The sequence below is a fragment of the Panthera pardus genome, unplaced genomic scaffold (genome assembly GCF_024362965.1).
Source record: "Panthera pardus isolate Hobbes unplaced genomic scaffold, ASM2436296v1 HiC_scaffold_6, whole genome shotgun sequence".
NCBI classification, from domain to species: domain Eukaryota; kingdom Metazoa; phylum Chordata; class Mammalia; order Carnivora; family Felidae; genus Panthera; species Panthera pardus.
This window is the reverse complement of record NW_026526991.1, coordinates 109,431,897-109,458,640: the sequence shown is the minus strand read 5'-3', so window position 1 is coordinate 109,458,640 and position 26,744 is coordinate 109,431,897. Positions and strand designations below refer to the sequence as shown.

General features: G+C 36.2%; 1 protein-coding gene across 29 annotated transcripts in view; it reads left to right on the top strand.

Moving 5' to 3' along the window:
• Nucleotides 1–26,744, top strand: part of CREM (cAMP responsive element modulator) — a 73,267-nt gene that overhangs the window by 31,220 nt on the left and 15,303 nt on the right. For 7 of the 29 annotated variants that reach the window (XM_019465121.2, XM_019465117.2, XM_019465118.2 and 4 more), the window contains exons 4-7: nucleotides 6,426–6,572; nucleotides 10,411–10,508; nucleotides 10,869–11,011; nucleotides 20,024–20,212. In XM_019465121.2, coding sequence (XP_019320666.1) covers nucleotides 6,426–6,572; nucleotides 10,411–10,508; nucleotides 10,869–11,011; nucleotides 20,024–20,212 — 577 coding nt within the window. Of the gene's footprint in view, nucleotides 1–890; nucleotides 1,123–5,683; nucleotides 6,261–6,425; nucleotides 6,573–10,410; nucleotides 10,509–10,868; nucleotides 11,012–20,023; nucleotides 20,213–26,232; nucleotides 26,350–26,744 lie in introns of those variants that run through there. The other 22 variants (XM_019465126.2, XM_053895281.1, XM_019465125.2 and 19 more) reach the window with 12 other exon arrangements.

Sequence of the window (26,744 nt, the reverse complement as noted above, 5' to 3'; positions counted from 1 at the left end):
TAAAAATCTGAGTCTTATGTGCTAAGTGTGTTATCAGTAAATATTTGAAATTCCCAAGGTAAAATTTAACTGTGTTGAATTTTGCAGTCTGTTAGCCACACTTAAAAATAGAAAAGAAAAGAAACTCTGTAGGAAAGAAGGACGCTAAAAATGAGACGAAGTCTATATTTTCCATTTTGTGTTTTCTTCATTTAGTACAATTAAGAACAACTTTTCATTTTTTTAATGTTTTTATTTATTTTTGAGATACACACACACACACACACACACACACACACACACACACAGAGTGAGTGGGGGAGGGGCAGAGAGAGAGAGAGGGAGACACAGAATCTGAAGCAGGCTCCAGGCTCTGAGCTGTCAGCACAGAGCCCGTCACGGGACTTGAACTCATGAGTTGTGAGATCATGACCTGAGCCGAAGTTGGACTCTCAACCAGCTGAGCCACCCAAGTGCCCCAAGAATAACTTTTAAAAAAATAAAATGAAATATTTTGCATCTTATTCAGGTGTTCACTTTTATAATATTATCTCCCTGATTCCAACCTTAAAATATGTGAAATATTCTGTAAACACTTTTTTTCTCATAGAAGAAACAGACTCTTTTAAGAATCTTGTTTTAATACACAGAAATCAAGATAGTTTCCCATCTTCTTGCTTAGAGTATTAGTAGATTTTAATTGTAGTCCTTAAAATAGGTAATGTGTAGATTTGATTTCTCAGGAGCAGAAGTGACAGTGAGATCTGCTATGATGTGAATTCACATTTTTTCCCACCCTTTATTAACTGTCTTGAATGCAGGCCCAATAGCTCTGTGACATTTGCAGCTGCACTGTGACATCATAAACCCCATCATAAGGGAACCTGGCTACGGATTGGAGGTAGTCCACTAGGTGCTAATCAAGTGCTGTGTTACAACATTGTGAGGTTTTCCCAGTTACGAGTGTCATTATAAGGATTTTTAAATTATTATTGCAAAGCCAAGTAAGGCTGTCGGTTGCATCAGTTTAACTTCAGATCAACTACTGTCTAGTGGGGTTGGTGGTGGATGTGGTGGCATCAGCATAATCTATGTTTCAGGCACCCAATAGAAGAGGATTATTCAGGGGATCTGGAAGAAAAGGTAAATTATGTCTACTATGAGTTCATTCTACACACTTTTTGAGCCTCATAAAAAGAGATATAAATATGAAATATAAAATATATACCCATTTTATTTTTTTGTTTTTTGAGGAGCTGTCTACATGACTGTTGGAATGTGATGAATATACTCATAGATCTTCCTATGGCCTTCTCCCTCTCTTCATTTAAGCTTTTTATAAAAGCAACTGTTCCCTCCTCTGAGAAGCTTTCCACAACAGGTATATTTTGATTAGCCTCCTTCCACACTACCCCTGCCTGTCACTCTCTGATCTCTTACTCTGCTTCATTTTTCTTTGAAGAATTTAACACCACCCAAAATGATACATTTGTCTCTTCATCTGTTTTCTGTCTCCTGATCTGGGAGAGCAGAAACTTTTTCACTATCTCCACTGTCTAGACTGGTCCACATGGCAGGCTCCCAATAAGTATTTGTCAAGAGAATCAAAGAATGAGTTAATTCATAAGTATGACTTGTTTCTGTGAGATTTTTTGTGTGTATTTAGCCTTGGAATGAGTAGTTGACATTTATAAGAAATATTTCTCTATTTCTACCTACAGTATGCATATTTTAGTTCAGATGAACTAAAGTTTATGTCCCTTTACCAATGTCTTTTTAGGAAAGACTTAATTCTCTTCTTTTTCCAGAGCTTCTTTAGAATTCTGTTTGCACATTATGAATAAAGTAATTATAATACTTTTAATAGATTGCTCTTTCTTAGTGTTGCTCAGATCTTTGTTTTTTTGGCTCTAAGGCATCAGTCACACAATTCTCCTTCTTATTAGCATTTTCACTTCGTTGCCCTACCATTGCTTTCAACCTGGCCTACCTAAAACTGAATCTACCACCTGACACAAAACAAAAAGATGCTTCTTTATTTACCCACTTTTGGCTTTAGAACTTCCATGCATGTTCTTGAATCATTGCCAGTGTTCGTTCTATGCCACCTGTGTACAATACACCACTTCAAGGATGCTGTATATTGCACTTGTGGCCCATGTGATCAGTATAATAGAATGATAATACTAAGATGTAAATGTAGGGAGCCACATGAGGTTTTGTTTTGTTTTTTAATGAATAACAGTGGTTTAGCCTATTAACTCTACCAGTTCAGTGATAGGACTAATACTAGTCACATCAGTTTTGGTAAAATCAATGGGAATAGAATGTCTGAGTATAGAATGTCTCTAGATCTAAGGGTTTTTTTCTGTTTTTGTTTTTGTCTTTTTTTTCCCCAAAGATATATCTTAATTCTAACTCTAGGGTATGTCATTTCTGCTGGTTCTCTACGTGTATTTCAGCAGTTTAACAAAAGAGCTGACCCGTGAGCTTTTGCACTGCCCAGAGTTTGGACATAGAGAAGTTTCACTGTAGTTATAGAATTCCTATAACTCATCTCCAGAATTCTAGGAATACAGTTTGTATTAGCTCCCTTTCCACAGCAGGTATTCTTGATACTAAGCCACTTTGATAGAGTGATTATTTAATAATTTAAAATCTTGAAAATTATACTTGAAAGGTAAGTAAAGCAACTTAGAACATGATTTATATTTATCAAACCTGTATGAATCTTTCTTGAGTTGTTCATTCTTCAAAATATCTAACGTCTTTGAAGCTGGATTTCCAAAATTTAAAACTTTGCTTAAAAGCTTGAATTTTATCACTGACCATAAACACTGTCAGTTGTTTTTCTTGAAGTGACAAGCTCACTTCATTTGCTTTTAAGAAAATGTTTTCCTAAAGCTCAAGTTTGAATAGCATAATTTGTTTGGCTATTGGCCATTCTTTTGAGAAAACTGATCTGCCATCTCAATCTGCACGTCCAGTCTGTAATACTTATAGTACCCTTGGGTATAATTCATATTCTGTTTTACTCAGTCTGACATCTGAACTATCAGGGTTACTGGATATATTGGTTCCGGCTGTGCTGCTGTGGTGTAGTTGATATCACAGCCTGCTGTGGTGCTCAGTTCTTTACGCTGCGAGCCAGGGCCTAAGAGCTACATTGGGATACAGCAGCAGTTTTCAAAGTGTGGTGTGCACAACCCTAGGAGAGACTCCAGGAGACTTTCAGGAGGCTTAGGAGGACTAAAGTATTTTCATAATAATGCTAAGGCTTCTTTTCCTTTTTCTCTATATTGATACTTGCACTGATGGGTGTAAAAATAGAAGAGGGTAGGGGTAAAGCTGTTGGCACCTTAGCATGAATCAAGTCAGAGGCATCAAACTATGCCAGTAGTCATTGTGTTCTTCATGGACATTCTCTTGCAGTTTTCAAAAAATACCAGTTTCACTTAAAAATGCCCTGGTGAAGCAATAAATATTACCCATTGTATCAAACCTTGACCCTTGAGTACATGTTATTTTTATATTCTGTGTTAGGAAATCGGTATGTTTACTGAAAGCATTTCTGTGTAGTAAAAACTGACGGTGTTCTTGAAGAAAAACACTTGAGTAATTGAGTGGCGAGATGAACTAGCTGGGTTTTTTTCCCATAGGACATCAGTTTTCTTAAAAGAATGGCCAATAGCCAAACTATGCTATTCAAACTTGAGCATTTGGAAAACGTTTTCTTAAAAGCAAATGAAGTAAGCTTGTCACTTCAAGGAAAACAATTGACAGTGCTTGTTGTCAGTGAAAAAATTTAAGCTTTTTAAGCAGTTTGAATTTTGGAAGTCCTGCATCTACCATTGTGAACTTGATAGTTTTTCAGTATTTATAGTATTCTGATGAGATTGATGTTGATTTTAATGAATGAGATTTTCTGATAAAGTATCATGAAATGTGTCCGCATTTGGGAGATCTGCTTAACTGAGTGAGCCATTATTTTCCAGATAACTACTGCATGGTGTTACAGAATCATGCATGGGATCCATTCAAAGTATAAGACTGGTCCATGGATGTAACTGATATGGTTCCAGATTCCACATTGCAACTAATCTTTATGTGAAGCAACCACCTGTTGAGTTTTGGTGTAGTAACAAAGAACACTATCCACATATTTTGAAAAAGCTATTATATTACTCTTCCTTTTCCAATGATATGTCTGTGTGAGGTCCAGATTTTCTTCAGGTATTGACTAAAATAACATATTGCAACAGATTCAGTGCAGAAGTAGGTATGAGAATTCAGCTGATTTAAATTAAACCAGACATTAAAAGAATTTATAAAAAAGTAAAGCATTGATACTCTTGTCACTAATATTTTGTTTTGGAAATGTAATTATTTTTAATAAAATGCTATTTATGTTAGCATGTAATGGAATTGTTATTTTTAAAATGTAAAAATGTTTCAGTTTTCATTTCTAATATGATAAATATCAATGCACATAACCAATGGTATGCTGGAGCTGACTTGTGAGAGCCACTTATGTGCATCTTTTTCCAACTTTATGTTCAGTGTCATCCATTGGTAACTTGAAATCTGCCACAGTAGGAGTTTTTACATTATGGAAATCAGCAAACCTTTCAAATCAAGGTTCTCCTTCCCCAAAAACTGATTGACAAATGTTGACAGCACCCTACTGGATATAAATCACATAAACAAAAGCTTTTTGAGTCGTCAGTAATTTTTAAGAGTATAAAGGTGTCCTGAGAGACTAAAAAGTTTGAGAATTATTTGTGTGGTGAAAAGAATACCTTTTGGTAACTGGCCCACAAAGGGGTGGATGCCCTTTTATTATTCGTACAGCTTTGTCTTTTGTGCTGGTTTGTCATTTGTAAAACAAATCCTCCCCCTTTGTTTTTTAACTTCTAGTTATTAAATTTATCGATTCTATTATGGCATGATCTTTTTCTTTCCCCCAAAATCTAACGTAGGCAATAATACTGCAAGGGCAGGTGGGCTGAATTTGCTCTGTGGGCTACATTTTGGGTGTCTCTGCCCTTTTCTGTTGGTTATGTAAGCTCATATCAGGGCCTGGCTCAAGTTGTGGCTTCTACACAAAGCCTCTACTTACTGTTCAGGCCCATGCTGATCTTTCTATTCTGTACTCCTTGACTTTCACGACCTGTACAATGGAGCAATTAGTTCTATACTGTTTGGCGTGCTATTGTTTCTTAGGTGTTAGTTTTGTCAATTCTACTTTATACCCTAGTGCACCCAGTACAATGCTCACCACATAGGTTCTCTTGCATGGATGAACGATTTTTACTTCCAGGTTACCGAAGAAGTTTGCTTTCTAAGGAAATGATCTTGTAAATAAATCTTATTATTTGTTATAAACCCAGTTTTTAGTAATTGCTTTAAAGTATAAGTAGATTGGAAAGTAGATTGGTGTTTCTTAATGTGAGGCACTACACAGAGACTTCCTTCAAAGTTTGTTTTAGATCTTGTGGTTCTACTACCATTCATGATAGAAGCTGGTAGCTTATTTCACTTATTTCATATCCAAAGTCTTTGGTTCTCGAGTAAGTTATAATGAGTAGTGAAACAGTAAAAGGAGGCAAAGTTTCTAAGATTACATTGGCCTATAGGATTGGGTTGTTTAGTCAGTAGGAAACTTAGCAGGTTTTAAATCCAGGGGAGTGGAGGTATTGTGTTTTGCTGGTACAGGTCTCTGTTGAAAGCACTCAGGGGTGCTGGGAGATGGCTGTACTCTGTGCAAGCTGAATGATGGTTCTGGCCCTCTTCTCTAGATGCTCGAGCTAGCAGGGAGGGAATCTGTAAGAGGGCCATACCAGCTCCAAGGCATGTACTTTCTCTGGATCACACACACTAAGGGCATGAGGGGTCTTGGAATTCCTCTGGCCTGTGCCTTTTTTGTGATTATGGGGGGATAACAGTAACTGATTTCCATTAACATAGAGACAAGGCATTAACTTGCATCTGGAGTAATACTAGAATGTGGCAAACGTTTCATTTATTAAAAAATAATTCACCGCATTTAAGTTCTGTCTCTAATTTCTCTTAGGAAGTTAGGTACTTTATACTCTGGCCAAAATAAGGATTCACTGTTGGTAGTCTTGAGGTTGTAGTGAGGTAGTTTAACTGCTTTAGAACTTTGCGCTTGGAACATTCTTAGCCAGCGAAGCATGGGAACTGAAAGTGAGGAGCATGGGTTCTTTAATATCTATCACATCAGAGAATGACTGTTCCAGCACAGTAACCGCCTCCTAATGGTAAGTACCCCAGCACGCTCATCGTTTCTTAGAAGCAGAAGAAAGAAAGGAAGAATTGGCCAGTCCTAATAGTGATTGGTATTTCTTTAAAAAAAAAACAAAAACAAAAACAAAAAGAACAGAAAATGATCCAGTCTTAATCCTCAATGATGATCGTTTTTGCAGGTTTCTGTAGCTGGATCAGGCACCGGAAGAGGCTCCCCAGCTGTAACTCTAGTGCAGTTACCTTCGGGCCAAACTGTGCATGTCCAGGGAGTAATTCAGACACCACAGCCATCGGTTATTCAGTCACCACAAATACAAACTGTTCAGGTTAGCTTCCTTCCTGGATGATTGGTCTTTGACTTTCTTCAGTTTTTTTTTTTTTTCTTTTCCCTTTTACGAATTCATTTATCATCTTTTTTTTCTTTGTGTAGCTTTTATGCTCAAATCTTTTTATTAGAAGTTTGGAGGAATTTCCCTTCCTATGTGGAGTGTGTTGTGCCCTGTGAGATACATAGATTTGACCAAAGATTTGCAGTTTGGTTGTTAGCTCTCAATTTGCAGAATGAGTAATTGTCAGATGAGTAATTCTTTGAGTTGTTGCTCTGTACTCAAACACAGATTTATTTAGCAAAGCTCTCCAGTGGTGCTTAAAAATATTTTGAGGATTCTTTGGCAAAGATGTCTGATAAACACAGTAAAGATTATAGTATTGGCTGTTTTCATGAATACTGACATTAGTAGGTAGGTGGAAATTTAAGTTTATCTTTAATATGTGTAATTTGTAGGAAACATAGGATATTATTGTCACCTTGGTGTTAGACTTCTACATCACGAACCCCACTCAGATGAAACCTTGGTTTTTGTAGACAGGATTATTGTGGTTATGATCTGGAGATCTATTTTATTATTTATTATTATCAAAGTTGGTCACGAATCCTTAACATTTCTTGAACCTAAAACATTTTTTTGCATCAATAGATATAAATTAAGTATGCATTTTTTAAAGTTTTTATTTAAAAAAATGTTTTTAATGTTTATTTATTTTTTAGAGAGATAATGTGAATGGGGGAGGGGCAGAGAGAGAGGGAGACAAAGAATCTGAAGCAGGCTCCAGGCTCTGAGCTGTCAGCACAGAGTCCGATTAGGGGCTCGAACTCACAAACCATGAGGTTACGACCTGAACCAAAGTTGGATGCTCAAATGACTGAGCCACCCAGGTGCCCCAAGTTTTTATTTTAATTGCAGTTAACAGTGTAATTTTAGTTTTAGATGTACAATATAGTGATCTGACACTTCCATATATCACCTGATGCTTATCATAAGCACACTCCTTAATCCCCTCTAGCTATTTCACTCATCCCCCCACTCCCCCTCTCCTCTGGTAACCAACATCAGTGTGTCCTCTGAGTCTGTTTCTTAGTTTGTCTCTCTCTCTCTTTTTTTCCCTTTGCTTGTTTGTTTTGTTTCTTAAATTCTGCATATGAATGAAATTATATGGTCTTTCAAATCAATCATTTGTTTTTCTCTGACTCACTTATTTTGCTTTCCATTATACTCTCTAGCTCCATCCACGTTGTTATAAATGGCAAGATTTCATTCTTTTTTATGGCTAAGTAATATTCCATTATATATATATATATTTATCCATTCATCAGTTAATAGACATTTGGGCTGCTTCCATATTCCATGTATATTCCATATACAATAATTTGGGTATTGTAAATAATGCTACATAGGAGTACATGTATCCCTTTGAATTAGTGTTTTTGTATTCTTTGGGTAAATATCCAATAGTGCAATTCCTGGATTATAGGGTTTTTAACTTTTTGAGGAACCTCCATACTGTCTACCACAGTGGCTGCATCAGTTTGTATTCTTACTAACAGCACATGAGGGTTCCTTTTTCTCCACATCCTCACCAAGAAGGATGTTGGTGTTTCTTGTGTTGTTGATTTCAGCCATTCTGATAATTGTGAGTAAATATGCATTTTTAATTTAATTTTTTAATTTTTTTAATGTTTATTTTTTTTTTTGAGAGAGAGAGAGCACACACGCATGAGTGGGGGAGGGGAAGAGAGAGAGGGAGACACAGAATCTGAACCAGGCTCCAGGCTTGGAGCTGTCAGCACAGAGCCTGACAAAGGGCTCAAACCCATGAACCATGAAATCATGACCTGAGCTGAAGTTGGACACTTAACTGACTCAGCCACCCAGGCACCTCAAGTATGCATTTTTTAAAAGCATACTTTCTTGGTTATTGAATTTATTTCTGTTCCTTTTTTACTTCAGTAATTATCCTTTAAATGTTGAAATTTACTTGAACATAGTTGATGACAGAAAGATCTTGAGGAAAACATAGATATGCATACTTAATCTCATCCCTTGCATATTTGAGTACAGCTTATTGCAGAATAATGAAACAGTTTGCAAAATTATATTTGAAGTAATAAATCCACATTCATTAAAAGCTTAGCTATCTTTCCTACACAGGTATCTTTTCAAAAGAGTAAGAGTCATTCTTAGCAGTCTTTTTTTTTTGTTCTTTTCCATAATGACCCTTGATTCCAAGACTTTCTGAATCTTTCTGACTGTAATTATAAAACAAGAAAGTCTTTCCACTCTCCTTTTTGAATTATGACTTCTGTTGGGGTGCAGGTATTTCTACTCTAGTTTTAACTTGGCTGCTGTTGGAAGAAAGTATTATCTTATATTCAGTAAGCTTTTTTGGATTTTGTTATGTGGATGATTTAATTGTCTTGGTAGAGGTAAGTGCCAGTGGATCTTGTCTTAGAATTCCTACTTGTTGAACAGTGGTCAAGTCACTTAATGTCTGTACATGAACTTCGGCTTCACCTTTCAAAAATGGTTAAAATAGTATCCTACCTCACATAAGGGGTTAGTTATAATTATATGAGAGATGTGTGAAAGCCCAGTATAATGTGGTAAATGTTTGGTGGTGATACATGATTGTTGATTGCAACAACATTTTTTCTAAGTTCTATTGGTATGTGTGCTTATGTGTGGAGTGCCTATGACCAGAGATGCATAAGATTGTATGTGTAGGTGAACATAGATGTACATCAGTGTGCCTTGGGAAGTATATATTCCTGCTCATATTGTTGACATGTTAATAAGTTCTTTTGATTTTGCCCAAATCAAATTTTCATATAATTATAACAATAAGGAAAGTGAGTTTTATAAACTCAGAACTACCCTATGCCCTGAATTGGCTAAATATATTGAGAACTGTCATGTTGTAGAGATTCGTTATTTTAGTTTTCACCCTTTCCTTATAATCATGTTATTATCATGTGACTTGAAAAATGAAACCTTACTTAAAACTCTGACCTTTCTTTTAAGGAGAAATTCCTTATTTTGACTTTCAGGAGTTACCACCATCAAGCTCCAACCTTCTTGAAATATAAATCTTAACTTTAATCAGGCTTCTTTATTTTTTTTTAGTATTTCTTTTTTTTAATGTTTATTTACTCTGAGAGAGAGAGAGAGAGAGAGAGAGCGAGTGAGCAGGGGAGGTGCAGAGAGAGACAGAATTCCACTCAGGCCCCACACTGTCAGTGAAGAGCCCAGTGCAGGGCTTGAACCCATGAACTGGGAGATTATGACCTGACCTGAATGAAACCAAGAGTCGGACGCTCAACCAATTGAGCCGCTCAGGCGCCCCTTTACTTTTTTATTTGCTTCTTTGAACCTATCTGATGTCTAACTTGAAGACCTAGCTCAAGTCAGCTGTGGTATTGTGAAGAGGGCAGTGAGGTAGAGATGCTTTATTTTGCCTCTCAATCCCCCGCTGGATTTGTAAGAGTATGTTCAAGGTTGAGATCTTAGGTCTTACGTATCTTATATTTAGTCCTTTCCTGTGAAGCCTCACCTGCCATTCCAATGACTTTCATTTGCATTTCTGTACTATTTATTATCTGTCCCATTCCTTTCCACACATACCTGCTCTACAACTGAAATGTGTATGTCTGTGCTCCTTTTCCTAATGCCAGGTGTGAGCTGCTTTAGTGTAGGTTCTGTGTGTTCTGTTGCTGGATGCTTTGCCAGCAGCTGGTTTAGTACTGCACACACAGACCCTTCAGCACCATTTTTTGGTTGAAGGAGGTCATATATTTTCTGATGCATTTCAGAAACTTTTGTATTATAGGTAGCAACAATTGCAGAGACAGATGAGTCTGCAGATTCAGAAGGTGTAATTGATTCTCATAAACGTAGAGAAATCCTTTCACGAAGACCCTCTTATAGGTAAGTCTCCTACTGTAATGATACTTAAAACAAATTTTTTTTTAATGTTTATTTATTTTAGAGAGAGAGTGCAAGCAGGGGAGGGGCGGAGAGAGAGGAAGACATAGAATCAAAGCAGGCTCCAGGCTCTGAGCTGTCAGCACAGAGTCCGATACGGGGCTCAAACCCACAAACCGCGAGATCATGGCCTGAACTGAAGTCGGACGTTCAACCGACTGAGCCATTCAGGCGCCCCTGTAATGATACTTTTTCCAAAAAAGGAGAATAATTTTATATCAAAGCAGTTAGTCCATTATAGCTTTTTTGTTTTAAACCTCATTCAAATATCTTAATTATTTCTGCTGTTTAATTATGTTTTAGAAAAATACTGAATGAACTTTCCTCTGATGTGCCTGGTGTTCCCAAGATTGAAGAAGAAAAATCAGAGGAAGAAGGAACGCCACCTAACATCGCTACCATGGCAGTACCGACTAGCATATATCAGACTAGCACGGGGCAATACAGTATGTATGCTGCATTCGATATGGTACAGTGCTAGCTTTAAGTCTTCTCTAGTTACATTGAAGCAACTTGGGTTCAGCATTAAACTGTTCCATTTTAAAATGCATCATAATATCCAAACTATGTATCATAGAATTAAAAGTAAATGTTAAAGAAGGGAGAGATTTGTACTGACAGCTGTCATATACTTTTGAAAAGTCAAAATTTTTTGACTGAATATAGAAGAAAACTTTTGGGTGAAAATAAAGGGAGGGTTTGCCTATATATATGTTTATATTCATGTCTAGTAAAAGTTTAAAACTTATCTGTTTTTTGTTGTCTTTATAAGATGCATGTGAACATAAGCTATAAATGTCTGTATTTCATTCTTGTTGGCTTTTGTTACCAACAATTACAATATTATGCTTCCTAATCTAAAAGAGGTACATAATGTTTTCTAAATTATGTTTTAAATGTAATTATGTTTTCACTACTCTTTGTTAATTTGTGCTGCAGCTTTTTCTAGAAGAGAATGGAAAAATGATTTATTTTTAAAAACTGCAGCCATTGGACAGATCATTTTATTTGAAATTTTAAACATCAAAAGCTGTAAATAAACAGATACATTCACATTTAGTCTTGTGCATTTTAATGGGCTGTTAATTCTGTGCTTTTTGCTCTAATTAAAGCACTAATTTTTTCCCAAATCAAGTACATTTGATATACATAAAAATGCTTTAGTAAAAAAACAAGAGCTAGGAAGAAAAGAAAAAAGGGGGAAGAAAAGCCAGAAAAAGGACAGAAAAAAAAAACCCCATCTTTAAAAAAAGCTACTTAGGTAATGGAATATGTGTGGTAATAAGTACTATGTTGGTTTAAATATGATGGTAAGATTTTACATATGTCTTCTGTTTTCCCTTTAAAAAAAAGTAATACCTAGAAAAATTCTCAAATCTTAAGATGTGGCTGTTAAACTATAATCCTTAATATGTGAACAGATCTTATGTAGTCACTAGTTTTTTTAGAGGTTTTTCTTTTGGTGGTGGCAGATTTGCAATATTAAACTAAATCTCCCTTGGTAATTCTGGTTCTTCAGGTAGCTCATACCATGATACCTAGCAGAATTGGGGTATAATTTGTCCACAGCCTCTATAGGGTGCTGAGTGGACATGTCCAAAGTCAATATTAGGAAAAGGAAACTCCCCACTGTCTCTGTAAAGAGTTACACCTTGAGGTTTTAACTGTTATTTTTCTTGTATTACTTCTCTGATTTAAATGCCTTTTTGTCTGGCCCAGTGGGAATATATGGTGGGAGTTTTAGAACTGTAAGTCAGAATTTGCCAACTGGTATGCCTCTGCAGTGTAGCACACAGGTATGGGAGTGTGAGTGCCTCATGCCTCCATCCCCAAGCGTGGCCCACCAGGGCTTGGAGCTGCTGGAGACTCCTGGCTATTCAGATCTGGCCTTGAGCAGTGGGCTGTGTACATACTATCAGTTTCTATTTGTGATGTGGTAGGAAAAAGGTTGGAAATCACTGATAAAATAATGCTAAGACATCTTTAAGTTTGGGGAACGATCTAAGATGCTGTCACCTTAAATATTTCCTGGCATTTCCTAGTGCTGCTTCAGAGTTTATAGAAGTGGTGGTCTCTTTACAAGTGATACAGAGGGGGGTGCTGTAGTTTATTTTGCCTAGTTTATTAGCTGAAAATCTGAAATTGTGAAAACATTGGGTTGAGAGAATTTTGAGGCTACAGATGATGTGGAGGAGGCACTGGGTCCTGCCATTCACTAACTGGATCAGAGAGAGAAGCTTTATTTTCCCATCTCAGGGTCTTTGAATTGGGAATAATACAAAATTGTCAAACTCTGGGCAAAAGGAAATAACAGGTAAAAGTGGGAGAAAGCCAGACATGCTACTTTTGACACAAAACAGAGCTGTAAGGTAGCTATGGCAGTGTCTCCTACATGGTCATTAAACTTTTCCCTCCAGCTAACAACAGAGCCTTTATTTCTTGTGCTCTGAGTGTGTGTGCCTGCAGCAGGGGCTTTGTGTGAAACGTCAGTGTGGGTGTGGGGTGGTCAAGTCAGGAGAATAGCAAGTCAAAAGTTTAGAAGTCGGACGTTTATCTGTTTGCCACATTAGAAGTCATGGACTGTCTTTTATTGAGGTTTCTTTAATTTGGACCCATACACTAGATCCTGGTAGTTATTTTAATTAAAAGCTGTGGTTGTTCTGTATGTGCTGTCTGCAGGTAAAAATTACCAGTTTTATTGGTTCATGAAAAGTGACACTAACTTTGTTAAAAATGCATCTGTTAAACACTTAGCGACACTTGCTTAGGTTTATAATTGTTTCTTCTGAAAGGTGAATACTAACATTTAAAGTTTTTAGAAGACATTTACTTTAATTGGAGGGTAAATGTATATTTACATATAGACAAGATCCATTTTAATTAATCGTATTTCTTAGTAGGAATAACTTAACAGATATTAATGCTTTCAGGTTGTTCCTGGATATCTAGAAATAGAAACAATTACTGGTTTTTAGACTAGAGGAGTTTATTTTACTAGAATTTTTGGAGATTCTTCTGGGTATCTGTTTTCAAGACCCTTTCATAAGGTTTTACTGTAAAATGTGTTTTTTTTAGGTTTAATTCTTTCTTCAACTTTTATTTGTGGATGACTTTCCCCCAACTTTGTTTATTTTTTCAAAGATTATCATTTTTTTTAATGCTTATTTATTTTGAGAGAGAGAGAGAGAGCAGGCACATGAGCAGGGGAGAGGCAGAGAGAAAGAGAGAGAAAAAGAGAAAATCTTAAGCAGGCTCCGTACCCAGTGTGAGGCCCGACATGGGGCTTTATCCCACGACCCTGGGATCATGACCTAAACTGAAATCAAGAGTTGGTCGCTTAACCAACTGAACCACCCAGGCTCCCTCAAAGATTATTATTTTAGATTGCTTATTTTTAATTTGGTATAATGAGGAAGTTGGGGTTAAAAACAAAAAGAAATAAACTAAAGGACTTTGTGTGTCAAAGTTGAAGAAATAAAATATAAATGAGTGTACTCAGGCTTTCCCATATATAATCAGTTATATTTTTAATAATTGAAAGTTAGCTATATGACAGAAGTAGGCCTTACTGTTTCAACTTATTTTTTTAATCACAGAAACTAAGAAGTGAAAGTTAGAATAGGCTACTCCCAGGGAATAGTAAAAATAACTCTAAATAGGCAGGGATTCATTATTGCAACACCACGTAAAAGACCTACACTTGGAAAATCTTTACTGGAAGTACAGATCTTAGTGATAGGTTCGTTGTATGCCAATTAAGTCATTCTGGCCAAAGAAAATCTTGTATGTCTCAAGAGAATATTTCTGAAAGATAGTTCAGATAATCTCAGAATCAGCAAAGAATGTTACTTGTGCCTAAGACATTTAAGATCTCCATTAAATGAGAGTCATACACATATATCGAGTAAAAGCAACTAAAGACATTTAAGTTTGCAGTTTCTTAATTCATTAAATTTTCTCTAATGAAAAAGGGTTTTTTTGTTTGTTTTGGGTTTTTGTTTTCTAATCCCTTACTCTGCTATACCTGACCTCTTCTCTTACCAATTAAGGACTATCACCCAAGATTTTTTTTTTTTTTTTTCCTAAATGTCCCTTGTCTCCGCTTGCTCCTACTCTATTTTATGACGAACCTTATTAAAATGTGTCTGTATTAACTCATCCTTACTGGAATTCTTACACATTAAAGGTAAGTGGCTCAGTCCAAAATCCATTATAAAAAGAGATCTATGTGAACTTTTTGGGCTGCCTAAAAGAATTTAGAATTCTCAGGAGACCTCTCCTGTGAGTAAACACCAATTCCATTCCCTCATAAAAGGAATTTGCATGATAGGTGCATACATTCTAAAGTAAATGCAGTTGCATTTATAATTCTTAGTAGTGACTTTGCTTAAATTCTCCCAAGATAGCTTTCAAAGCAAACATAGAAGGTATCTGCTTAATGTAAATCTGACTTTTTAATCTTGGTGTTGCTATTGTTACAGCATGAGGCTGTTTTGGTCTTTCTTTAGCTGTATGCACCTCTTGGCTTTCAAGGCACAAGTACTCACAGGTTCTGTTCTATGCTCACTTTTTATTTATTTATTTAAAAAATTTTTAATGTTTTATTATTTATTTTTGAGACAGAGAGAGACAGAGCATGAACGGGGGAGGGTCAGAGAGAGAGGGAGACACAGAATCTGAAGCAGGCTCCAGGCTCTGAGCTGTCAGCACAGAGCCCGACGCGGGGCTCGAACTCACAGACCATGAGATCATGACCTGAGCCGAAGTCGGACACTCAACCGACTGAGCCACCCAGGCGCCCCATCACTTTTTAAATTTAAGTCAGAATTCACTGACTTAGGGTCTGCTGTTCTTTTTTAAAATTAATTCAGTGAAGTTTTATTTACATTTTTTTTTTTTTTTTTTTGCAATTTGGAATAAAGATGGTTTTAAATTCTAATTAAACATTTACATGTTTATGTGTTTGAATTGGCTCCTACATACAAGTTTAGGACTGTAAAGATGTTAGTATCAAGTAGAAAGAAGTCAGATGAAATCTTAATTTAAGTAAATTTTATTCCTTCCTCTTTTGGTTATGAACTCTTTTTTTTAGTTTTCCACCCTTATTTATCTTTCTCTTCTTCATTTATTATGAAGACTTGAAAGTACTACTTTTTTAAATTAAATATTATTTTTTTACCAAAATCCTCAAATTTTCATCCCACACATAATCTTTTCCTTACTCCTATGATATTAGTAGCTCTAGGGGAGGAGTGTTCAATGGCAATGAGTAGAAGTCACAGATTTTTTAAATACAGGAATTTTAAAGAACTTAATACCTAGACTAGTTGATATATCATACTGGTTACTGTGATGTATGGTAAGTTGGAGATGGGGAAACCATACTTGGGTTAATACGGATTTGAAACCAAATACCATGACTGTATAAGGATGTACACAGAGACATTTGTATAACCACTAAAACCACCTTAGTAGAGCAATATTTAGTGCATTAATGAATTACACTCTAGACATACTCTTCATGTAAGGTCAATGTGCTCAACATTCAACCTGTGTATAGAGTGAGCTACTTAATTATGGGGTATAGCTTACCTGACACTTTAGGAGTAAAAAAAAAAAAAAAAAAAAAAAAAAAAAAGCTAACTCTCACAGCAACTAGGACAACTACCCTCTACCCACCATTACTACTACCAATAATATGTTAGCAGGCTTGAATCACTTAATAACAGACATTGAAGTAGAATTTAATTGATTATATAATCTACTGTTCAATTTTAATTCAGTTTAGATAATTTTATCAAACTAATGTTTGATGACTTAAAAGAGGAAAATCAGTATGCATATAATCTAAAATAAAAACGCTTTTAATTATGCTTGAGTCCCAATCAGTCTTCGTGGACCAGTGTGAACTCTTCATTGTGATCAGCAGTGTGGCCACAGATATAAGCTTGTATGCCCCAGTTGCATGTGTCATAAGAAAACATTAATAAAGCCTAGGTCCCCAAAGTAAAATTAGTAGGAAATACAAAGGTATTTTAACTTCATTAGTTACTAATGGCCTTCAGAGGGGCCTATCATTTTATTTAAAAATGATTAGCCAGATGTATCTGGGATTTGCTTTGAAATACTCCAGACCAAAAACAGAAAAAAAAAAAAAGTTTGGGAATGAGTGGGCAGGGAAAATAGATGACACAAAATTCTTTGTACTTCTATGTTTGCTAGAAAATGTCCATAAGTTTTAAAAAAATAATTAGGTAGGGTCTCCTGGGTGGCTCAGTCAGTTGAGAGTCCAACTTTGGCTCAGATCATTGTCTCGTGGCTTGTGGGTTTGAGCCCTGCGTCGGGCTCTTGCTGACAGCTCAGAGCCTGGAGCCTGCTTCGGTTTCTGTGTCTCCCTCTCCCTCTGCTTCTCCCCTGATCGTTCTCTGTCTCTCTCTGTCTCTCTCAAAAATAAATGAACATTTAAAAAAATTTAAAAATAATTAAGTAAAACAAAAGATGTGACTAAACTCAGTTAATTTCATCATAAATTTTCCTGCTATGTATCTTGATGTGTGTTTACTGAAAGCACATATTTTGCTATCTTTGAATATTTTGTAGCCTAAAAGTTTGCTCTTCAAATCTTGAATACACACACACACACACACACACACACACACACACACACACACAAAATCTAATTCTAGTATCCTGAAGCATTGGGAAATCTTGTTAATTGTCAAATGAGAGGTAACATTTTGAATGGGAAGATCTTCTGCCATTTGATAATGCCAAAATCAAGAGGGCCTTTGGTATAAAAAATAAAAGCCAGGTTAAAGTACAAGACTTATCAGTAGAAATGTTTTCCCCTAGAGCTAGGTTGTATGCATATGTGTGTTTGGGTTTATTTTCCACATCTAATTATATAATGACCAGAAAATAAAATGCTGAGAGGAACAAATTCTTGATATATCAACTTTTCACTGGGTGAAAGCAAAGAAGTTTTGATGGGAATTATGAGGAAACATTGAGAAAAAAAAAATAAGAAAATATGGAAAGAAAAAAGTAAGGGTCTTTGTTATCTATTTCATGTTCTTACCCTCAGCAGCAACTACTCTCACCTTAGATTTTTTTTACAAAAGGCTAGTCCCAAAGCTTGCTAATTGCATTGGCATTGAAAATTAAGTTGTAGTTAGAACGTAAAGCCATACTTTATTGAATTCTAGATTCAGGAATGGCTCAGTTGTTTATGATACAGTTTGTCACGAAATGATAACCATCATTCATCGTTAATGCCTGCTATACACTCAGCTTTGTGCTTCTCCCACACTGTGCATACACGGCCGGTGCCTCTTCTTCTGACACTAAACTGTCAACTGAAAACACACATTCAAATATATGATAACATATGAAATTCATTCACATCCAGGCATGAAGATCTGAGGAAGCAATACCTCCTCTTTTTCTTCTCTTTTAAGAAAGTAGGCATAGTTAGGTTTCTTCCAAACGCTTTTATTTATTATAAAGGGTAAACCCTGAGACCCTTGAAATCTTATTTTTAAAATGTGTACAGAGGGGCACCTGGGTAACTTAGTTGGTTAAGCGTATGACGCTTGATTTCAGCTCAGGTCGTGATCTCACAGTTTTTTGGATTGAGCTTCATGTTGGGCTTTGTACTGACTGTGTGAAGCCTGCTTGGGATTCTCTCTCCCTCTTTCTCTCTCTGCTTCTCTCCCCCACTTTCTCTCTCTCTTTCTCTCAAAAGTAAATAAACTTTAAAAAATAAAATGTGTACAGAACATAATGCTCTACATGAGCCAGATGAACAAAGGGCTATTACGTGAGTTTCTCAGCCTCAGCACTGTTATCATTCTATAACTGATTCTTCACTGTTTGTCAATCATATCCTAGTGGTGGCCTGTCAAAGAACAAAAACACAGAGAATGCATCTTGCTGAAACCTTTTGAAAATATTAACCCATCTTTCTCTTAATTTAGGCCCTAGAACTAAAGATTTGTCGTTACTCTTTCCAGTAGTTCTGACAGATTTATACAATCTAAATGGGCCTAAACCTAAATGGGCCTAAACCTAAATGGGCCTTTGCTTAGATCCTGGAAAAAAACGATAGAGAATAAGTTGGAAATATTGACATACATTCCCCCACTACTGTAACATTCCTGTAAGGCATTTGCATTGATCTATAGGCCTTGTGTTATTCTGATGTGTTGTTACCTTCATTGTAAATCTAGTCAGCTGATTTATATGTGATTTTTTTTTTTTTTTTGAAGGGTTCTACTTAATGTCTGGTACTTAAACTAAAACATAGGGTCATACTATTTATGTTAAACTATACTGAAGTCTCGGATATTTTAACAGGAATTGAAATTGAATTACCATTGAATTGAATTAGAGTAAAATTCAAAAAGAAAACATTTGATCCGTTCTTTGGAAACTTTTGGTTAATATGTTAACTTTTAAACATGGCTGGCAGGTCTCAGTGTTCAGAGGAAGTCTACCTCATTATCTGCTGCTATGAGCTGCAGTTATTCAGGACATTTGGTAGACATAAATATTGTAGCACAAATTCTTTCAGTAGTTATTTTTTAAGATCCTTTCCAATGTAACATTTTATATTTCATATTTTATATTTCATCACATAGTCAAAATGGTAAAGGTTGCAGTTTTGTAGACTTAAGTTTTAAAACCAAAATATATAGTAATATAGGTTCCATTAAAAGCTACTTTCTTGGGGCGCCTGGGTGGCTCAGTCGGTTAAGTGTCCGACTTCAGCTCAGGTCATGATCTCGCGATCTCGCGATCTCGGTCTGTGAGTTCGAGCCCCGCGTCAGGCTCTGGGCTGATGGCTCGGAGCCTGGAGCCTGCTTCCGATTCTGTGTCTCCCTCTCTCTCTGCTCCTCCCCCGTTCATGCTCTGTCTCTCTCTCTGTCTCAAAAATAAATAAACGTTAAAAAAATAAAAAATAAAAAAAGAATAAAAGCTACTTTCTTTTGATAGGTTAGAAAGTAGTTAGCTGAATGAAGGTATAAATTCATTGTAGTTGTGATGCTCGATAGAATTGCACTGACCGTGTTTTAAATATTAGAAGAATGCTATTTACCTATAACTAAAAACATCTGGAAGAGTGGAGAAAATCAAGAAGCTGAACTTTCTCCCTGTCTGCATCTCCACTCTTCCTCTTAAATAATTTAGTTGGTTGGATACCACGGAGGAGGGAAACTCCGTGGGTTCTATGTATTTCAAATAATTCTGAATATAACATATCTTCAAGGGTTGATGAGATTTTTCAGAGTGTTTTCCCATGAAGAAGGACCTCCCTATCAATTCAGCATAGAGAAATAAGGGTAACTTGAGAATGAGGAGTGTTGGTAATTAATATGCCCGCAGTATATTCTTCCAATACGGGATTATTAAAAATGAATCTTGAAATTCTCTAATATTTCTTTTCTCTTTCTGTTAAGTTGCTATAGCCCAAGGTGGAACAATCCAGATTTCTAACCCAGGATCTGATGGTGTTCAGGGACTACAGGCATTAACAATGACAAATTCAGGAGCTCCTCCTCCAGGTGCTACAATTGTACAGTATGCAGCACAGTCAGCTGATGGCACACAGCAGTTCTTTGTCCCAGGCAGCCAGGTTGTTGTGCAAGGTACATTTTATTAATCTAATACATTTAGAATACACTATCACACCATTTAGTGGTGATTTTATAGTTTTATGAAATATACAGGAGGCAGATTTGGGGTGGGGGGAGGCACTTTAAAAGGCTTGAAGAGGGAATATTTTAGTACGTTAAACAAGCTAAATTATATGATTTTTACTTTTTCGTGGGCTTTATTGGCTCTAAAGAAAGGTTCCAATCAGGGTAGCATGATGGGGAAAAAGGACTTGGACACATGAAAGAATTTTTTAATTAATTAAATATCCTTTCTCTGGGGGTTATAAATATTATACCTAATACATATTTTTATTACCTGGTCTATGAAGATTTAAGTATCCAGTGCATGGTGTACTGAATTGGGGGTTTTCCCCAGATGTTACACTCAAGTCTAAGTTCTAGACATCTCATTCCAAAACAAATGCTGATATTTGTTTCTCTAGACCATTCTAGGTATCCACTCTATTTCATATGGAAGTAGTGACATAAAATAGTTGGGATGTAGCCCTAAGCTTTCAGGGTAACCTAAGATTTCAGTTAAATTCAAGTTATACATTATTTTAATATCATTCATTTGTGCTCATAATAACTATAATGTGTTTAATACAACTTGCAAAAACCCTATATTTTAATTTAATAACTCTATTCCTCTTGGCATTTGCTTAGACGTTCGATGTAGCACTAATTTTAAGGGGGATAATATTCATTCTTTTGGTTTGAAAGTCTTGCAAGTGTGGAAAAAAAGCAGATTCTGACTGACGAGTCTCTTGATAATTAGCTTTACCGTTAGGTGTTTTGGAGGTTAATGTGGACTATAATAAAAGTATATGAAGAACTGAAGGAGTTCATTTATGGAGTAAAAAAATCCATAGTACTTCCCTAGTATTTTGTTTTCTTTACTTTGTAAAATCAAAATCATCTGTTTTATTTCCCGATTCCCATGAACCCTCTATGTTTAAATAAATAATCATAAAAAGTCATCATTTCTTCTAATTTATCTTTTTTTATGTGGAAAATCTACTGTAAACCTGATATTTTAACATAAGGAGAGCTTTAAAAATGTTTTGTGTTTTGCATAGATAATACAATAATGAGTTTTGTGCTTTTGGGGTTTTATTGAAGGAATCTTCTCTTCTGTAAGCCAAAGACATTTTTCTATATTAGTTATATTAGCTTTATAGCTTTACCTTTCACATTTATGTCCTTAGTCCACCCCAGGTCCACTTCTGTATATGGTATTAGGTGGGAATTCACTGTCATTTTTCTCCACATATGGAGCCAGTTTTCTCCTACTAATGGTTTACCCTTTCCCCATTAACTTGTGGGGCAATGTTAATTATATAGTAAGTTCTCATGTATTCTCAGATCTGTTTCGGAACTGTATTTTGTACTATTGGTCTCCTTTTCTGTATGCCAGTACCATACTGATTTGTTCTCAAACAGAACAAGTTTCCCTTTTTTATCTTAAAAAAAAAAATTCTATTAGTGCTGATTTAGCTTGTATGACCCATTATTCTTCCATATGCATTTAGAACAAATTTGAGTTTCTAAATAATGATACAATAATAAAACCAACAATGAGGTTGCATTTAACTTATAGATTAATTTAGGGGAAACTGAAGTCTTTTTTTTAATTCAAATATAATTGACATATATCATTAGTTTCAACTGTACTGGTTTGACATTTGTTTAAAATACAGTAAGTGATTACAAGTAAGTCTAGTTAACATCCATCACCACAGTTACAAATTGCTTTTTTCTTGTGATGAGAACTGTTAAGATTTAGTCTCTTAGCAATTTTCAAATAGGTGACATAGTATTATTAACCGTAGTCACCATGCTGTACATTATAACCCCAGGACTTTTTTGTACCTTTTGATCCCCTTCACCCATTTTACACCCTTCCTGCCAGCACCTCCCTGGTGCCAGCACCTGCCATCTCTGGCAGTCACCAGTCTGTTCTCTGTATCTGAGTTCTGGGTTTTTTGTTGTTGGTGGTGAAGATTCCACTTGCAAGTACCATCATACAGTGTCTTTCCTTTGTCCGACTTCACCTAGCTTATTGCCTTCAAGTTCCACCCATGTTGTCACAGATAGCAAGATTTCCTTCTCTTATGTATAATAATAATCCAGTGTGTGTGTGTGTGTGTGTGTGTGTGTGCACACACACTACATTTTCTTTATCCACTCACCTATCAATGGACACTTAGGTTGCTTCCATATCTTGGCTATTGTGAATAATGCTGCAATGAACATGGGAGTGAATATATCTTTTCCAGTTAGTGTTTTTGTTTTCTTCGGGTAAATACCCAGTAGTACAATTGCTGAATCATAGGGTAGTTCTATTTTTAACTTATTGAGGAACTTCCATACTGTTTTCTATAGTGCTGCACTGATTTACATTCCTACCAACAGTGTACAAGGGTGAGGGAGAACTGAGGTCTTCATAATGTTAAACTGACCTATTCCAAAGCACAGAATGTCTCATTTATGTAGATCTTATTTTAACTTTTTTTAACAGTTGAAAATTTTCTGAATGGAAGTCTTCCATATTCTTTGTTAAGTTAGTTCCTAAATGCTTTATGGTTTTTGTTGCTAGTATGAATGATACATTCTTCAGTAGTTGCTGGTGTAGGGAAATATCACTAACTTTTTAAAAAGTTTTTTTTATTTATTAATCTTGCCAAACTGAAAATTACTTCTAGTAATGTGCATATTCTTTGTGAATCTATCTCTGATAGTATGTGAATGTTTATATCAAATACTAGTAAGATGTTTGTTTCTTCCCTTTCAGGCTTTATTCCTTTTGTTTTCTTTTTTGTCTTTTCCTTTTTTGCCCTTTCCTTTCCTTTTTCTCCCTTCTCTTTAAAATACTGGTGGGTAGGAGTTCCACTTCTATGTTCAATACAGGGTCAGTGGGCATTCTCATGTTCCTCCCTATCACCTTACATCCTGTCATTCCTTTGGAAGGTCACAGCAATTTGTGAGTTCTCAGACCTTTTCTAGATTGATCCCTCAGCAGTAGTTAACACGGTTGACTTCTGCTTCCTTCACTTTCCTGATACTGCATTCTTACCATTTTTTCTTCTCTTTCTTCTACATCTCTTTCAGTCTCCTTGGTTGGTCCAGTCTTCTGCTGCTCATCTCTTCAGTGTTAGTGGTGTTAGTCAAGATTGAATCCTGGGCCCTCTTTCATCTGACTTGAGCACTCTGCCTGACCATGGCTTCAGTTCAATGTGACCATGCCCCTGACTCCAGCTGGCTACTTAGAGGTTCCACACACATCTCTTGACTTTTTAAGACCAAAACCACATCCATTTTCCCCACCCCAGTTCTCCTTTGGTTTACCCTATTTCAGCAATGAACTACTGCCCAGCCTGTTGCTTCAGGCTAGAAACCCGTGTGTCATCCCTTCTTCCTCCCAGCCAAACCACACATCTCTCCACCCCTCTCCACTCTGTCCTCATTCTACTTCCGGCTACCGTCCCCTCTGACCTGTCATTCCCTCTGCCAGGTGGCTGCCCTGAAGCTGGTAGTTGTGGAGTAGCTTCCTGATTTTCCTAATCATGCTAGAGGTGGCAGATCCCTTTTTGGCCCAGTTTTTTTGAGAATCGTTCCTGAAAGTTCAGGCTCCCTTTCTTCATCCCTCTCAGTAATTCTGGGAGCTACTAATAATCCTTAAAAACAAAAGTCTCTGCCTTCAACCTTTTCTTTTTTCCATTTTACTCTCACTTCTGCAGTTCAGAGTGGTATTTCTAAAATTCAAATCTAATCATGTCAGTCTCCTGTTCAGAATTCTTCAGTGATTGCCTGTTTCTTGTTAGACAAAGTCCAAAATCTTTAACACCCAAATTGCTGCTTGATCTAGGCCTTGCTTCCTTTACTAGACTTCTCCCTCTTTTGTAATGCAGCTGTGTGCTGGTTTTCTTTAATTTTCTGTGCTGTGCCATGCTCTCTCACCTTTCCAGGGCTTCACACTTAGCCATTGCCCTGATAGGAGCACTTATGCCCATCATTTGCAGTATTTGGGCTTCATCTTAGATAGTATGTCCTCCAGAAAGCCTTGCCCGATCCTGCAGATCTGGTTCAGGTAATGTGCGGTCAGTTCCTACTGTACCTTCTTAGACTACGTGAGACATGCTTAGACAGTAACTTCTGTTTCGATAGGGATCCTTAGTACCTACCTAGCACAGTCCCTGGCATATGATAAATGTTTAATAACTATTTATTAAATGAAAGTGAAATTCTCTTCTTCTGTGAAAATGTTATTAGTTCTATGTGCTGGTTAACTGAGTTTATCTGGTCCATGGAATGTATTAAAACTTCACTAACAGCAGTAATCAACCAAACAGCGAACTTCCTTCTTTCCTTTCTTTCCCTCACCTTTTTTTATACTAATATTTATTGAACACCTAAGTGCCAATTTAAAGAAATTAGATTAAAATCAATTTGAACTTTCTGAAATTGGTAATAAAATTGACCAGTACCCTTGAACCCAAACCGTTAGGTAGGGCTGGAATGGAAAAGAGTCTGTCATGGAGCCTCTGATTGGGATCGATGTCCGGGTTGATCTCCAGACTTTCTTACTTAACTAGATGTCTTCAGTTCATGTGCTTTGGAGAATTAGTAGAATCTTGAATACTCCCAGAAATTCCACCTCCATCTGAGTATAAAGTCCTGCCTTTATTAAAAAGTACTTAGTTGAATAAGGCAAAAATGTGGTGGAATGCCCTTTCGTTGGCATAAGGTTAGGTTGAATTCTAATCATGTAAGTGAATGGGTTTTATTCAACCCACTGGAGAAGATAAAAGGCCTGAGTGCCGTGTCACTTATTTTTGTGTAGTAGACATGCAAATCATTTCTTTTCCCAGACTATGGTCTGTTATATGGAACAAGACCTAATTTTTTGTCTAACCTTGCCACTGTTAAATCTCCTGTAATGATCTAGCTCTTCATGCACTGAACATTCATTAAGTGATCCAAATAACATTTGGCATTAAAAGAAAAATTATGAGGGGCACCTGGGTGGCTCAGTTGGTTAAGCGTTCGACTTTGGCTCAGGTCATGATCTCGCAGTTTGTGAGTTCGAGCCCTGCATCAGGCTCTGTGCTGACAGCTTGGAGCCTGGAGCCTGCTTTGGATTCTGTGTCTCCCTCTGTTTCTGGCCCTCCCCCACTCACACTCTATCTCTCTCTGTCTCTCTCTCAAGAATAAATAAACATTAAAAAAAATTTTTTAAGAAAAATTATGAGTAGTAATTGTGATTTATTTATGAATTTTTTTTAAATCCCCGAATTCTTTTCATGGGATTTTAACTTAATAAAATAATTGAGCCTCATGAAGTTGCTGTTTTTGTGGGTCAAAAAGATCAAATAGCAAATTCCTGTGGTTCAAACTAATATTTATGGAAGAATGCTACATAATAGTGGTTACATTTGGCACAGTGAATTTTTTAAATGTATTTACTCCTTTTAAGTGAAATTAGCAAATTCTGTGTCACCTTAGGAACAGCTGGATTTTATGGTGCTGTAGCAATAGTACAACGAATAAAACTGTTAAGTGAACGAAGGTGGATGGATATTTCTTTCTTGATGAATTTAGAAGTGTCTAAGAAATACATTTCTGTGTATTTCACAATGTTTTTCTGGGCTGATTATCAGGGTTTTGTTGTTTTTAATCTCCATGTTTTTTCTCCTAAGTTACGAAAAATGTAGTTTATACCCTCGTTGTTTTTCTAGAAACCTTGGATAGAACAATAATAAAGAAGTTAGTTGCTCCATAAGAAACAATCTTTGAACTTAATGCTAATGAGTTGGGTTTTTTTTTTTGTTTTGTTTTGTTTTTTTTGCCAGAGACACCACAGATTTCTATGTAAAAATAAGAAACAAAAACATTAATATGGTTTATTACAGGAAGGTTTTTTATAGGGGTTTGGTTTCATTGAGCTCCTCTGTGACAAAGCAAATTGATGGCAGTGATAGGCTAATGATGTCATTGTGATGTCAGTTACTCCTACTTATCCTGCACATGCTTGCTAGTTTGGAACACTGTATGTGGACCTGTGATAGGGGAGGCAAGACAGTTCTGTATGCAGAAGCCCATCATGGCTGTAACTGGAGATGAAACAGGTAAGGATTTTAAAGAGAGATTTAAATTAATTCTGATTTTTTTTTTTTTTGAAGTTTAGAAAAATGAGGACCCTCAGTGTTTCAAAAAGTGCTAATTTTCTATTAGCTGAGGGGTAAGAAGTTTCCTTTAATATGTATCTGTATGTATTCAACACACTCTGTTAAAGCATCTTAGTGTAAGTGCTTCTTTGCTCAGCATATCGTTTGTTTGACCAAGGCAGTAATCCTGTCTCTCCTCTTCCACATACTGCTTTACTAAAATAAGCTGTTACTTCATCTGCAACCTGTTGCAAATCCAATGCAGCTACAAGTTAAACATACGTAGTGTTCAACTTGTAAAAAATTAAGCTTCCGATTTCATTGTTGTGTACAAACGTTGCTCCAAAACAGAATAG